At 35.5% G+C, this 17061-nt stretch overlaps 1 protein-coding gene across 1 annotated transcript in view; it reads left to right on the plus strand.

Annotated features, from left to right (window-relative positions):
• ZNHIT6 (zinc finger HIT-type containing 6) overlaps window positions 1-17061 on the plus strand; it is a 54983-nt gene that overhangs the window by 19626 nt on the left and 18296 nt on the right. Inside the window, exons 6-8 of the mRNA XM_008516955.2 lie at window positions 9163-9231; window positions 10900-10980; window positions 12883-12960. Coding sequence (XP_008515177.1) covers window positions 9163-9231; window positions 10900-10980; window positions 12883-12960 — 228 coding nt within the window. The remainder of the gene's footprint in view (window positions 1-9162; window positions 9232-10899; window positions 10981-12882; window positions 12961-17061) is intronic.

Below are 17061 nucleotides of genomic sequence, written 5' to 3' on the forward strand. Positions count from 1 at the left end.
ACTGGGACAATTTTAAAATGCAGATACCTGGGCCTGGACCAACAGAATTGCTAATTTGTTGGGCCTAGCGTAGAGCTTAGGCATCATTATTTTTAAAAGCATCAGATGAGGTTGTGCATGTGTGGTGGCAAAGGGTATATGGGAAATCTCTGTACCTTCCTCTTGATTTTGCTGTGAATCTAAAAATACTCTAAAAAAATTGTCTTTAATTAAAAAAAGAAGAAAGCACCAGATGATTCTGATGTTTACCTGTACCTGAAAACCTCTGACCTATATGCCAATAAGTCACCGACTCGACTGACTCGAGTAGTTCAGTCAGTGGGGAGACAAGTCAGCAGACTCTTACAACGTGATGTAGTTAATGCTCTGATAGAGTGCACATGAAGTGCTGTGGGAGCACAGAGGAGGGCCCACTGCCCCAGCCCTGGGGAAGTGTTGTTCACTGAGATCTGGGGACTGGAAAGACCTCCCAGAGAAGATAGAATTTGAACAAATTTTTGAAGGACAAGGAACAGTTTTTAAGTCTAGGTTTTTAATAAGACAGAAGGGAAGGGCGATGTTGTAGTGAGAACTTCAGATGCAAAAAGATAGAGTAGCAAATTTAAGACAATGTAAGTAGTTTGGTGTGTCTAGAAACTGGGGTGGGAGTTGGTAAGTGGTACGGGATGAGGCTGGAGAGAGCCCCACTGGGGCTGGACCTTGCAGGACCTTATATACCATGCCAGGGAATTTAGATAGAGTCATACTTTGAGCAGAAAGTTTTCCTGTTCCTATGAAGGATCCATATTAAATACGGATATTCATATTCTGTCCCTACCTGCTTTCCTAATGTATTTAACTAAATGTACCCAGGCTGGTCACCATTCTTAATCCTAGAATGGCTTCTTTTCCGTATTTCCTCACCATCTGTGAAAGTACACATGGTAGCTCATCTTCTCTGTTATTTCTCCTTTGCCAGAGTTCCTATGGTACATATTTTCTCCACAGTTGACATGAAATAGATGCCAGCATTTAGTGCTGGTATTCAGTTTTTGGTATGTTTATGTCTGCTCTCCTTTCTGCATTGTAAATGTGTTTCTTAGGAGGGGCTTTACTGGCATTTGAACAGGACAATTTGTTGTTGTGTGGGACTTTGCTCTGTGTTACAGGAAGGTAGCAGTTCTGGTCCCTGCCCACTAAATGCCTGAAGTGCTCTCAGTCTTGCACAATGGCAACTGCCCAGCCGTTTCCAAGTGCCTCTATCCTCCAGGTTGCTACCTCTGCCAGTTGAGAACTACTTTATGGAGTGCTCAAGTATTTATCAATTATTTGAAGCAAAATGTACCTTTTCATTTCAGTCTTCACCTACTACATCCATTTTATTAATATACTGTCTACTAAAACCACACTACTGTTTCCTATGATTATCTTATAGTGGTGAAGCTAACTTTTTAAAGAGCAAAATATAATATGTAACTGCAACTTTTCAAAGTATTTTCATAAGGATGTGAGACATATAAAATTATGGTTTTCATTCTCTCCAATTCTGGTAATTTCAATCCATGCTAAGTAACTACACAGATCCTTTGAATTCACTCTTCAAAAATACTTATTATAGTACCAATTCTAAGAAAATTGATGGATTATTTTTATGTGGAATAGTTACATTTACTTTTGAACTTTAAATTTTGATCTTGAAATACATTTTAAAAGACAAAATGCCTGTGAGGAAGAATTATGTAGATATTTTATACATTTGTTTTTTCCTTGAAGGGTTTCAAAATCTGGTAGATTTTTTTCTTCTTTAAATTAAAATGAGATTTTATAAACAACAGGGCAACAAAAATGCTTTTTTCCTGAAATTTTATCAGATATTATTTGCTGGTTCCAAATTTCATAACAGTTGATAATTAGCAGATTAGTCTGTCTTCCCTTTCTGTTGCTTAGAAATGAAAGATGAAACCTAGAAAGAAGAAAACTTTAATCCCTTGTGTCAGTTAGGATGCTTTATGTTGCATGAAATAAAATATCCAGTTTAAACCACTTTGGGATATAAAAAGGGTCATAACTGGATGTCCAGAGGTAGGATGGACTTCAGGGTTAATAGATGCAATGACTCAATTATATCATCCCAGACTCGGTTTATTGCTAATTCTTCATTGTTTCTTCCATGGTGTCACCTGAATCCTGATGGTCATATGATGTTCCTGGTATCAGTTTGAGTTATAGTAAATATTCAGGACTGCTTCTGTCTCAGCATTACTAATCAGGAAACCTGAAATTCACCATGATTGGGCTACATAGGTCATCTGCCCGATCCTGAGCCATTGTGTCCAGGAGAAATAAGATAGTGATTTTCTTAAGCCAACCAGTAAGTGCATATCCCTGGAGGTAGGAGTGGGGTCTATTCATCAAAGTATGGTTAGGGATTAGGAAGGAGGATGGATGGTGATAAGGGATTGCCATGTAGACAATCAAAATGTCCACTATAACTCTTAAAAATGATTTTAAGAATTAGCAATAGAGAAAAATACATGGTGTGTTATTGAATTTTCAATTATGGAAAGTTCATAAGAGTATAGTAGATTAGAGCATAAACTCTAGAGTTATTGTACTGCCTGGATTCAAATCCCAGCTCTGCCACTTTCCAGCTGAATAATGACCTTGGAGGAGTAAATTTCTTCTCTCTACCTTAGTGTTCTCATCTGTAAAATATAATAATAGCATTTATCTCATAGAGTTATGAGAATTAAATGAATTAATACTTGTAGAACATTCAGAACAATGTCTGACATAAAAAGCACTTAATAAACTATTGTTATTACATTGCTACTTGCTAATGCTCTCTGGTAAAAGGCTCTACTGGTAGTTTTCATAACCTGTAGACTTTGCTAATTTAGTTAGTGGTATAGTGTTCTGAAGATCAGACATGTGGAAAATCTAGCTTTAGCTTACCTCATGGAGTCACCTGTAATTAAAAATCAGAAGTAAACATTTCAGGCATATTTGAACTGACATGGTATGTTGGCGTGCTTCTCAAAGCAGTGGGAAATACTTCCCTTAATAACTGCAAACAAGGACTGAAAAGTTAATGTCCTGAATATATTACAGAAACACTTTCTAGGAGAGTAAGTAGTAGGATAATGGATCTCCTTGTAAGCCCTTCATTTCATTCTTCTTTAAAAACCTTTGTCAGGGGCTGGCCCAGTGGCGCAGTGGTTAAGTTCGCACGTTCTGCTTCTTGGTGGCCCGGGGTTTGCTGGTTAGGATCCCGGGTGCAGACATGGCACCGCTTGGCAAAAGCTATGCTGTGGTAGGCATCCCGTGTATAAAGTAGAGAAAGATGGCTATGGATGTTAGCTCAGGGCCAGTCTTCCTCGACAAAAAGAGGAGGATTGGCAGTAGTTAGCTCAAGGCTAATCTTGCTCCAAAAAAAATAAAAATAAGGATTAAAACCTTTGTCGCTGGTGCATTAACCACATGATAAAATCCATACTGTTTAGCAAAACATTCAGGGCCCTTTACAATCTGGTATTAATCCACATGTCCAGTTTCATCTCTAGCCACTAAACACTAAGTCCAGTGCAAGTAGAGTTTGGTTATGAACTCATGGCGAGATATTCTCAGTTAAAGGCCCTGTCAGTATTTCTGTTCTAAGCTTCATAATTCAGGACATTGAATTGAATGCAGAATTATAACAATGGTAATAATAACAGGAGCTCACATTTTTGATTGCTGTGTTCTAAGCTCTTGATGTATATTTACTCATTTTAATACTTTTACCGTGAGAAACCTGGCACAGAAATGTATTTCTTGCTCAAGATCACATCAAGTAATAAATTGTTGAGTAGGATTCAGACACAGAGTCCACTTAACCTCTGCCCTGTCCTACCTCTGGGCATTACAGTATAGTGAGAATTCTTCCTGTGTACAGTGTCAGTAATAAACAGGGGGCTTTCATGTGAAAACTCTATACTCTCGTAGTGATAGAGAAGGAAAAGAGCAGTGCCCGGGGTTGATGCTTGACTCACTGGCCTCAAGAGAAGTCTGCTTGGGCTTGTCCCTTCAGTGTCTTTGCGTCCCTATTGCCTAGCTAGCCCTCAGAAGTGTTCTTTGAGTAAATGTTGGTTAATCAGTGATGGAGTAGAATAATAATTGGTGATTTTTTTTTTAAGAACAAAAATTTCAAGCTCATTTAAACTTCATATGAGAAATCTTAGTTCTTAGAATTCAGCCTCCATATGTAACTCTTAGTTGTAGTATATTTCTTGAGAAAAATAGCTTTGAAGCTGTCAGAATGATTAGATAAGTAACCCTAGTTCTGGTTGAGTAATAATTTCTGAGATAAAAAGGAAACATCTTAAAAGAATACTTCCAATAGTGAAATATTTTCATGTTTAAAAAGAAAGTTAAAAGTATTCCTGTCCTTTCTATGGCTACCATCCTGCATTTCCCCATGAAAACAGCTTTGACTTTGCTGATTATAAAAAATAGCAAATCTACGTCAAAGATTTATTTAATATGGACATGTAAAGTAAGAATTAAGTCCTTTTGGGGGCTGGCCCCGTTGCTGAGTGGTTAAGTTCACGCGCTCCGTCGCCGTGGCCCAGGGTTTCGCTAATTCGAATTCTGGGCACGGACATGGCACCACTTATCAGGCTATGCTGAGGCAGCATCCCACAGGCCACAACTAGAAGGACCTGCAACTAAAAAGACATAACTATGTACCGGGGGACTTTGGGGAGAAAACGGAAAAATAAAATCTTTAAAAAAAAAAAAAATTAAATCCTTTTATAATGTCAAGAAGTAACTATAGTTAAAAATTTGGGGTATATTCTTCATATTTGTAAATACATGTATGAATATATATTTCAAATATAAATGCCATCATTCAACATGCACATTTTTCTACCTCAGTACATACAGTTCTGCCTCATCTTTTCATTCATTATGTAGACCTACCATGATTTATTTAATCACTTTCTTGATGATATACATTTAGATTGTTTCTGACTTTTTCTGTTATAAAAAGTGGTGCGGTGGACATTTTGTACATACATCATTACTTGTCCACTTATTTCCTTGGAGTAATAAAACTGTTGAGGCAAAAATATATGTATTTTTTATTACAAATTTTTATTTATAGCTTTTATGAAATTGAACTGCCAGAAACTTGCACCAGTTTATACTCCTGTCAGTAATGGAGAGTGTCCATTTCACCACACCTCCCTAACATTTCTAATCTTAACAACATCTTTGTAACTCTGGTAAATGAAAATATTTTCTTTCTCTTACATTTCTTTGGCTGTAAATGAGCTTGCACCTCTTATTGTATCAAGAAAGCAGTGCCATTTAAAAGGATCTGATCACTTTTGATTTGCTTCTTGGAATCGTGGTAGCACTCGAGAGATGAAAATTAGCAATTTTAAGTTATAGAGTCAGGAGAATAATTGAGTACCATATGGGTATAGAACTTCCCTCCTCCCCAAATTTGTTTCTTTATCACATACCACTTTCTTGAAACTGTGTGAGAAAATGATCCTTAACAGTTTCTAGTGAGCAAGAGTTGTTGAATAAGTGCCCTGTATTAACTCACTAAACCAAATATAAAATAATGTTTATTTTCCTCATTTAGTATGTGCACCATCGGAGTGTTTCTCAACCTTTTTGTTCATTATCACCTCCCAAGGAGCCTTTTTAGACATTTTCCCTCTAATTGCTCCCCATGATATTTTGATAGCACAGATATACTGTATATCTGTTTATGTACAGTGTCCCTTTGTAGGGCCATAAACCATTATAATATCTAAGATTTTCTTTTTACCCTCCAAAGAACCAATTTTCACCCCCTTTGGGGTGATGCTCCCTCCATTGAGAATGCATGATGTGTGTGTGTGTGTGTGTGTGTGTGTGTGTGTATTTGAGGGAGGAAGAGAAAAAGCTTTGCTATGCATGAATAGTTACTTCAGTTTCGTGGGACTCAGAAGAGGTAGGTGTTTCTGTTACTTTGTCAGGTCATCCAGGAGGGAACATTAGGTTTAATAATTGCCACCATTACTTCGCCACCCTATTATCAAACTCTAAACATAGTGTCTTGGGGTCCCTAAGTTAACTAGAATATTCTGGGTACAGTATTTCCATTCTTGAGAATGTTGATAAATATGACAAGGACACAATGATGTTATAGTTGAAGGCAATTTATTGAATTTAGGGAACGGTAGTCCTAATGCATTGGGAGTAATAGTAAATGTTTAAACCTCTATCCCCATGGTTCTCAAATAGTGGTGATTTTGCCTCCCAGAGGACATTTGCAATATCTGGGAGCATCTTTGATTGTCATAACTGGGGGAGTGGGTGTTGGCTGGTGGCATCTGATGGGTCGAGACCTGAGATGTTGCTAAACATCCGGGCGATACACAGGACAGTGTCATCATTGCCTCTCCCACCTCCCAATAACAAAGAATTATCTGGTCCAAAATGTCAGCACTGCTGAGGTTGAGAAACCCTGCTCTATCCTAATGATTCTACTTCTTGGAATCTATCTTTAAAAATAATCCAGAATACAGAAACAATTACATATATGCATAAAGATACTCACTGAAGCATTATTAACTTGATTTTTGTTTTTTTTGCAAAGTATGTTCTTTTAGAAAACTAATAAAAAAGATATAAAATTACTCACAGTCCTCCTCACAAGTAATATTGTTGGAATTTTGGTGTATATTTTTTTAAGTGAGCCATGTATCGCTATATATAGTTATGAAAAATGGGAAACAAACTTAATTGAGACTTAGGAAGAGATTTGATCACCTGTCAGCACTACATCAATTTCAGGAACACTGAAGAATTGGAAACCACTTTAGAGGTAGTTCTCTCACTCATTTTAGGAATTCTTTATACAACACCCTTCAGCTTCTCTTTGTCTGCTGTTTCACTTAAATCTTTTACTCTGAATAACTGTTCTCAAATGCCTTTTATGCTACCATAGAGTAAAAAAGTACAGGCATTTTTTTGATGAAGTTAACTTTTAGTTCTGTGTACCAGTAGAGAGGTAAATAATAACCCCATCCCTGGGGAGATTCTTTTATTTTTTTCTTTACTGTGATTTAATAATTTTAAGTTTATTACAGTTTATTAAAGTTTAAGAACAACTGGTAAAGAACTAGTAAAATATTGTTTATAAGTATGTGTGTATATATATTAAAAATATAAAACCAAGGATGGCAAGAATACACAGACAACCTCAGGATAGTAGTGACCTCTGACGATGGGAAGGGAATTGAATCAAGGAACAGTACAAAGGATCGTCAACCATATCAATAACATTTTATTTCTTAGAAGAAAAAGAATCTCAAACAAATATGGCAATTGGTTAAATCTGAGTTTGGGTACGCTGAGTGTTCTTTATATTATTCTCTTATTGTTTCTGAAATATTGCAAGGTTACGTTTTTTAAAGGTAAATGTGCTTTTCAGATTTGCTCATGTTTGAACTGAGGCTATATATAGAAAGATTTTTATAATAGTCACAATTTAGCAATGTATGTATAATAAAAACAGTAATGAATGACTTCCTTATAAGTACAACTAGTTAACTACAGCAAATAAAATGATTTCCAAGGGCTTTTCTCTCTTTGTTTTTGGAATGTTAAGTATTTTTTGAAGGTATTTAGGGTCTACTGAATGTTAAGAAAGGTGAATGGTTCTTGAAATTACTCAAGCAATGATTGGGGTGATTGAGTATGAGTTACAATTCCACAAGACAAGTTCATAGTCTCTTTTTTGCCCTGGTAACTTAACGTGGAAAACAGATGTATTTAGAAAGAAACCATATTATGCATTCAGATTTAGAAATCGGTTTATTTCTTACTAAGAGAGAAATGTGGTCTCCCTCAGCCTCTTGATGGTGATATTATTTTATGCCTGTTTCACAGATAACAAACATTGCAAAGTGTTTCGTTTTGGAAGAATTATTTACTTAAATCCAGTAACTGTTAAATTTGCATGCAAATTTTTTTGAAGTTTTTTCCTCTAAGATTTTAGATATCTGGCCTTTAAATTAGTAAAGGGTGCTTTACAGCTTTTTTTGTTAAAAAATAAATTAAACTTATCATGATTGTTTCTTATATGATAAGTAACAGTATCAACATAAGCATAATTAAGCATATTTTTCTCTAGCTAGTACCAAAAACTATCTTGTTATTAAAGAAAACTTCCATAAGCAGATCTGTGATAACTTATCCTAGTAGAAGGATTTTTACTTGATTTTACGGTCATTGTCGTCTGACAAAAATAGAACTAAATCATGTAAATGTTTAGTAGGAGATACTCTGCTAGAATGTATGAAAAGAAAATTATTTTAGATTTTTGGGCTATGTTGCCAAGGGATAGATTTATAGGAGATGCTGGCCATTGCTTGGACATGCTGCCGGCCATTAACTTGCCAATGAGTTGTTAGAAATTTCTTCTAAGTAAGGAAAATGTGTAAAGGCATCATGTAGTGAAGGTGTTTAAATTTCTGTAATGGATTAAATATTTTGAGCATTTAATTTTTTAAAAAAAGGAATGATGTCTAGTGTCCCCAAATTTAGATATGTTAAAAAGAATATATGGGCATTTTTCTAAAATCAGACATTTAGTGAATTATTACTGTTGATTCTACATCAAACCAAAGTTTAGACTGGAAGCTAAGACACTGTAGCTCAGAGTGCATTCTGCTTAGCAACCAACTTGTCTACTGTTTTGCTACTGAATGCACGTACTCATGGCTCAAAAGTGTATCTGCAGCCAGCTGGTCTCAACTGGACAATACTTCATTCACCTAATTTCCAGACTAGTCAGGCAAAGACATCAGCTCATTGTTTTTAGTCGTGAGGAAATTTATTTGTAAACTTCAAGTAGTAGCACACTCATCTCAAAAGCCCCTGAACTCTGAGAAACTGCCTTCTAATTCAGGGATGTGAGGTCCTTGGGATTTAGAGCTGCTTCTCTTAATTTTTTTTGGTCTTAAAAACTCTTGCAAGTCTGTTGCTTAAAAAACTTAGTCTCTAAAATCTTGGAAAAGAGATAATAGCTCTTAGTAGAAAAAATACATTAAATTCTAGGAATAGTTTAGAGTTATTATCTGAAAATGAAAATTCAGGAAGTTTGATTTGTGTTCAAACTTTTATTATTTTCCCTCTTAGAAAACAACAGTTTTGTTGGCATGTGAAGCTCCAGTTTCCTCAGAGTCAAGCTGTGTACATAGAGAAGAGGTATAGTATCACCACTGTCTATTAAGAACTTACTTGTTTTTAGGGCCAGCCCCAGTGGCCTAGTGGTTAAAGTTTGGCATGCTCTGCTTTGGTGGCCCAGCTTCGGTTCCCAGGTGTGGAACCACACCGTTTGTCTGTCAGTAGCCATGCTGTGGCAGCAGCTCACTTAAAAAAAGAGGAAGATTGGCAGCAGATGGTAGCTCAGGGCAAATCTTCCTTAGCAAAAAAAAGAGAGAAAGAACTTACTTGTTTTTATTATGTCTCTGTATTTAAAATAAACTGTTAACTTAAATGTGATATCAGTAAATGTATGTCAGTAGTAGAATGGATAGCTAAGTTGTGATGTATATATATACACACACACACAATGAAATGCTAAACACCACTGAGAATGAATGAATTATACAGATACATCAGTGTGGATGAATCTCAGAAATAATGTGGATTGAGAAAAGCAAGTTAAGGAAAAATGCATTGAATGTGATTCTGTTTGTAAATATGAAAAAAAAAAACCCAGAAAAGGAAACAGTAGTTTTTAGGAATATCTACAGAGGTGGTGGTACTTTGAGGGAAATGATTAATGCAGAAATCCTGGTGTTTACTTCAGTGGGGAGAGCAGGTGTTAGGGAGAGATGCAGGGAGAATCAAGAGGGCTGAAAGCTTTCTATTTCTTAAGCTGGCTGGTTGCATAGGCGATAAAAAATGACCCAAAATTCTACTATTCAAAGATTACTACTATTAATGTCACACTGTGTCCTTCAGAAAATACATTAATTTAGACATGTATAGATATATACTCATAATTGTAATTAATTTACACAGTTTTTTATCCTACTTTTTTCATATTATGGACATTTTCAGGTATCATTTAAAAATCTTAATGGTTGTGTACTATTTGATTCCTTGGGTTAGGAAAATTTTAAAGTTTCTTTTTAAGTAATGTATTTAGCACATATCCACATTTTGCATAAATTTACTGTCTTTGTAATTATCCTATGGATTTTAGTGAAGAACTTTATTATTTGAGGTTGTTACCAGACTAAAGACAGAGAGAAGACTTAAATTTAGAGGTGGGGTATATAGCACACTAGTATATATGAATCTGTATAAATGATTGAGGAAAGTTCTAGTTCAAAACAGTGTCTTAATTTTGTTTCTACAGCCTTATAGTTTAAAACAATGTGCATACATACAGGAAAGTTGGAAAACCTAAAATACTTTGTTTCCAGGGAAAGCAGTATCAATTTTTTTAACCTGGTCTTATGATTTAGAATGAATAAACTTGAACATGCCCTAAAACTAGCTTCAACTGAAACTTTTTCTCAGATTTTTGATTTCTGCAATTTTCAAATATATTTCGTCCCGACTTCTTTCTTTTCATCTTTGAGCACAGGTGTGTGTTAATTATTTTTATAATTGATTTATAGGGAGCTTCTTAAAATATTGCTTTTTAAGATTTTGTTAAGTGTGTCCAAGAAGTCTTTTTGAGCTTTTTTTTCTAAGTAATTTTTGCTTAAAAGGATGTTATATTTTGCCAAGAGTGAAATAAAAGGTCTCTGTTCACTTGTTTAAACAAAAAAGCCACAAGATTTAGTAATTCTAAGTTAACACCTTTAGTAGAAAATTATAAATAATAAAAGTTTTGTTTTTGTTTTCTTTGTTGGGAAGAGTACCAGATGATAAAACTATTAATGAAATCCTAAGACCTTACATTGATCCTGAAAAGTCTGATCCTGTAATTCGTCAAAGGTATGTTTAAAAAATCTTGTAACTTTCTGAAATTATTAAAAATGTTGAGGTATTTATTATGTATCTATTTATTATGTAAAGTCGTGACTTTATTGGAATGTGATGTGTCAGTGCAGTTTACTTTCTGTGCCATTTCCTTGGTGTTTACTCAAGGCTTTGGCAGTGAGAAATGATACCTTTCAATAGTAATAATAACAGTACTTAAAACTTACTGTTTATACTGTGTTCCAGACACTCATTGAAGCAGATAATAATAAATGTATTAATTCATTTAAATGTCACAATAACCCTTTAAGGTAGATTACTGCTATTATACCCATTTTACAGATGGGGAAACTGAGCCTTAAAGTGGTTAAGTGATTTCATATAGCTATTAATAAGCAAGGAAGCTGGGATTCAAACCCAGCCAGTCTAGTGTCAGAGTCTGTACTCTTAACCCTTAAACTAAACTGCCTTTCAAGTTGAACCAAAAACTCTGAAAATTAAGAGTTTCCAAGTATCTGAGTTTCCAAAGACAGGAAATCCTGTTTCAGCCAAATCTTGATAAAGCTAAGTAAAATACACTCTGTCTCCTGTCCAGTAATACAGAATGGACAAAAAGGGTTAACATAGCATAGTGGAAAGATTTAGTCATCAATATCTGGGTTAGATAAATAGCTCTGTCCTTTATTAGCTATGTGATCAGGAGCAAATTACTGAACTTCCACGTGTTATTTTTTTCCATCAGTGAAATGAGAATGATGATATCTAAAAAATAGAGTTGTCATGAATCAGCCCTTGTGGTTTAGTGGTTAAGATTTGAAGCTTTTACAGCCATGGCCCAGTTTGTTTCCAGGTCAGGGAATCACACCACCCAACTGTTGGTTGTCATACTGTCATACCGTGTGTTGCTGTGATGCTGAAAGCTAAGCCACCGATATTTCAAATACCAGTAGGGTCACCCATGGTGGACAGGTTTCAGTGGAGCTTCCAGACTAAGAAAGATTAGGAAGAAGGACCTGGCCACTTACCTCTGAAAAAATTTGTTCACGAAAACCCTATGAATAGCAGTGGAGCATTGTCTGATACCCCACCAAAAGGTGAGAGGATTGCGCAAAAAGACCAGGCAGGGCTCCGCTCTGCTGTACAGAGTTGCTAGGAGTTGGAATCGACTCGATGGCACTAGCAACAGCAGCAAAGGGTTGTTAGGAGCTTAAAAAAATAGCATATGTGAAGTTCCTGATACAGGGCCTTGCACACAGTAGGCAGTGCTCAAATAAGGAAACTGTTATTAAAGTGTGAATTAGTAGTGTTCCTGGCAGGAAGCCAGTTGACTTTCTTTTCTCCAGATGGTACCTGCTTGGAATATGAGTGCTTGGTTTGGTTCCAGAGTAACCTAGTGTTTAAAATTTAGACTAGGTGGATTCTAAAGTGTCTGATCCAGTTCTACTTAAACCTCATTTTCTACTTTTGATAAAAGGTAGTGCCCAGACTGAACCAGATCCATGTCCCAAAGACAGCTAGAAAAGTTGAGTTTCTTTCCTTCTTATTACTGATAATCCGGTTGTTATCATTGGTCATATATTTGGCAGTAAGACAAAATACTTGTTGCTAAGTTGGCTCCATTTTTAGAAAATAAATAAGATTAATTTAATTTACTGAAATAGGTAATTTTTAATTTAAGATATTTAATTGCACAGAGAGAAGAAAGGTGATTTTTTAAAATTCAGAACCTTGGTTAGAAAATATCTTTAACCCCATTTCTGTGTTTGGATAGATGATTTTAAGTATCATCAGCTACTCATAAATGCTTAGTCTTCCATAGATGCTTGAGGTATACTTGAATCTTGAAATATACTAAAATAATCTTGAAATAAACTAAAAACCAATTTTATTTCCTTCAATATGACATTTTTATTTCAGGTTGAAAGCCTACATTCGCTCTCAGACTGGGGTCCAAATTTTAATGAAGGTGGAATATATGCAACAAAATTTAGTAAGGTAAAATTGCTTCCCTCCCCATTTCTTTAAATATTTGCTAATTCTATAATGTAACTAAGTATCTTGATTAGCTTAAGTAGCCAGTTATAATACTAATATGACTTTCAAACTAAAATTTTAAAATAATCACACTTATCATAATATAGGATAAATTCAATTGAAAAATCACCCTGGTTAGAATATTTTAAAATAACGTCATGTGCAACTAAAAGATTCCCCATAAAATCCCATTTTAACTTATTTCAAGAAATATTCTCTACAACAGAGTTCTAGTGTTCAGGTTTTTACCTGAATTCATGTGATCAACTGACCATTGCACATATTGCAGTGGAAAGAAAACTGCATAGAAATGTGAAGAGAGCCAGGTTCTAACAAACCATATGATTTGAGAAAGTTAGCGTCGCTGGGCTCTCTTCCCTTGTGAATGGGACGATGAAATAGACTACACTAACGATCTCCGCGCGTCCCTGCGAAGTCTGCTGAAGTGCCAGTTATGTGTCAGCATGCTGAACTACAAAACACTGATCTTTTAAGACCTGTGATGCTTTTCCCCTGTTTACTTAACAAACTTCTAGATCTGGTTCAGACTAGATCTGATCAGTCTCGTCTCTGATTTGCTTTGCTAGTATAGTTTACAGGTTTAAGAGTCCAAGTTGTGAAAGCAGAGCTGGGTTTGAATCCCAGCTCTGCCTGCTTCCAGTCACGTTAACTTGAGTAAATTGCATAGCCTCACTTGCCTTAGTTTCCTCATTCTCTAAAATGGGAATGATAATAACTGTAAGATTGTTGTGAGAGATTAAGATAATTCATTTAGCACATGGTAAGTGCATTCTTTTATCACTACTACTACTACTATTAATGTTGTTGCTACTACTACAGATAAATGAATTCTTACAAAAGGTCTACATATAAGATTAAGACTTTCATAGCTAAGAACGGATCTAAACAGCAAATCTTGACCACTTTTTTTAACCAACATATCTCAAGTACTCCCAGCGTCATATCATTGATCACAGTTCAGTGATGACAAATTCAAGTTTTCTGTCACATAGTCCTTTCCCTAAACTTCTTAGTTCAATGTATTTACATGCAGATCATGCTTTAACTGCCCTCCCTCCCCCAAAAGACTTGGGGTCCTAAATGAGAATAGGTTAGAAAGTTCTGTGGTTTCTGCAAAGATGGGTACATAGAGTTACAAAATCCGTGTTAACCAAAATCAATATTTCTAAAATTGATAATCAAACGTTTATGTAATTAATGAGAAATACTGGTGTAAAAGGTGTATTCTTTCAGTTTTGTTTAGCGAAATCCTAAAGTGAATTCCATATAATTCACGTTTAAACAAAGAAATTTGCATTGTTCCTTTGGAATTTACCTGTGGTTATTCATTAAATAATTCTTCCTTCTTTTATTATCTGTGTTTTCTCTTTTAAAATCAGTTCCTTTCTTAACATGCACCATATTTTATCTAGATAATTCATGTAAATATAATTTGTGTTTCATACCGTAGTGCGTATTTAATGAATATACTATGGCTTCAGTCTCATGAGCCTGTCAGAAGAACGCCTCTGAGGGTTTTCATGAAAAGTGAAGTTGCTTTTTGGATAGTTGTCTCATTTCATCTCCTCTGGGCCATGGAACTAATATGTACTCTCCCAGTCTTCTCCTGACAACCTAGTGTCATGTTCAGCCATTCTAACACTCTGTACCACTCTGAGCACTTGCCAACTCCTTGTCATAGATTGCCACTGTGAGGATAACATAGAAATGGCTCCAGAAGGAATGTGGAAGGGAGACAGTAGAAGTGCTATCCATCTTTATTCAGGAAATTTTTATGTATTTATTTTTTAAAGATTTGCATCTGAGCTCACAACTGTTGCCAATCTTCTCTTTTTTTTTTTTTTCTGCTTTTCCTCCCCCAAATCCCCCCAGTACATAGTTGTATATTTTAGTTGTGGGTCCTTCTAGTTGTGGCATGTGGGATGCCGCCTCAGCGTGGCGTGACAAGTGGTGCCATGTCCGCACCCAGGATCCAAACCAGCAAACCCTGGGCCACCAAAGCGGAGCGTGTGGACTTAACCACACCACCACAGGGCCGGCCCCCAGGAAAGTTTTATTCTTAAATGCAGCAGGGAGAATAAAACTGATTGCCTCATGATTTCCTTTGTATGTACATCTGACCTTGAATAATTGTGAATAGTAGCCACTGGCTACTATTTTAATGGCTGTGTGAATTGGAGTCTTTATTCTATTTTTTTGATTAATAAGTCTGTATTTGATACACCAGATTGCTTTTACAGAATTAAATTACTTATTTTGGTGAGTTTGGGCATTGACTTGACCATTCTCACCTTATTTACCTAATCTGTTAGCCAGACAATTAAAACTTCTTTACTAAAGCTAAAGAAAGCAACTTGTATCATTTTGTTACAACTGCTAAGAACAAAAGGTTTGGGTTTTTTGTTTTGTTTTGTTTTTGTTTGTTTGTTATGGTTTTGTTTTATTTCTTTGTTGTTTCCATTTTTATTTCCTCCATTACCTAAAAGGGAAAGTTTGTTGTATTTCCATTTTAAGTCAAGGCAAACTGGTCTGTAGCCAGTGAAGAAATGCGCCAGCTCACTAAGTTGGTCAAACTTGACTCTTTGGCAAAATATCCTCTTTCTCCAAAATTCAAGGAAACTAAAATTTTATGTGATAAAAGGTAAATATAGGATACTGAGTATTTTAAAGTTTATTGTATAGAACGGACTGCTTGGGCCCAGATCGCATTCATTTTTAACTTGGAAATGTGTTCTGTAAATCCACGGAGAGGCAAAGGGGGTGGAGATCTTAGCCTGTCCTGGCAGACCAGGGTTTTCTAGGGCCGTGGCGGCAATGCCTACAGCATGACATGATCCAAAGGGAACAATCGGGAAAACCATTTCATGCAGTTGCATAGAAAGAAATCAGGATACATAGAGACCAGAACACAGGAGGATACTAGTCAGATTGGTACGGTTTCTTTGAACCAAGAGGGTAAACCTGAACAAAAAAACGATCAAAGAAGTACACTGAAATGAAGGTCCGTGACCTAATTGTAGACACTCAACTTCTCTTTGCTTCATTTTCCTTTAAGATCCTTTATTTTCTCTTATTTTATGACCTTCTTTCTTTAGGAACCCAAAGGGGACCAAAGCTGGGCCTTGGGTTAACCTTCCTAATCCCCGTAAGGGAAGGAATGATGGATTAATTAAAGTAAAAGCTGAGTGGCGTTGACTTTAAGGAATACCTAGAATAGGCTGTTTTGATACTAAACCTGAGGTAGACTGAGTAATGTGAAAGGAGTTTGACTTTATCCTATTTACATAGGAAACTTGTCATTCAGATTTCCCCATTTGAGTTGTTTAGTTGAACTCAATGATATATGAGAATACTACCAAAGAAGAAGTGGAAGGTTACAACCCAGGTCCTGGAATTTTGGATTTAAAAATGGCCACCATACTTAACTTTGAGTAGTGATGACATCACTTTTAGGCAATAATAACGTCAAAAACCCAATTGAGGTAGCTTTTATCCTGAAGGTGGACCCAAATTGGAGTAAGATACATCCTTATATTTATAATTGTTAAGTCAGTCTCAAGACTTAGGTATCCTAATTTATACAAAACTTCCCAGTTTTACAAGTATTTTCTAGTCATGAATAATGAAATTAGATACTATGGAGATTCATTTAGAAATAGATTTTTATTTTGTTTTTTTTAATTAAAGATTTTTAAACCTATGTGTTCTCCAGATAGTACATTCATAGGCTAAGATGATTTGATTTATACTTAATACAAGTTGTATTATTAAAGGAAAGTACATTCAGACAACATCTAAGTAAGATTATCATAGGTTATAAAATGTTAGGTTTCTAGTTTAAGATAAGCATGCTAAATAGGAGAGTTTTGTTCTTTCCTCAAAAGTGCTTAGAAGGCAGAAACATGTAGTTTCCTTGTGGCTGTTTGATTTTAAAAGTATCCTACGATTTATAGCATTTCAGTAACTTCAGAATAAAGTCTTTTTACCAAACATTTGATGTTGCCAATTTTCACTGGTGATGTTTTCCATTCTTGGAGGGTT

The sequence above is a fragment of the Equus przewalskii genome, chromosome 24, assembly GCF_037783145.1.
Source record: "Equus przewalskii isolate Varuska chromosome 24, EquPr2, whole genome shotgun sequence".
NCBI classification, from domain to species: Eukaryota; Metazoa; Chordata; class Mammalia; order Perissodactyla; family Equidae; genus Equus; species Equus przewalskii.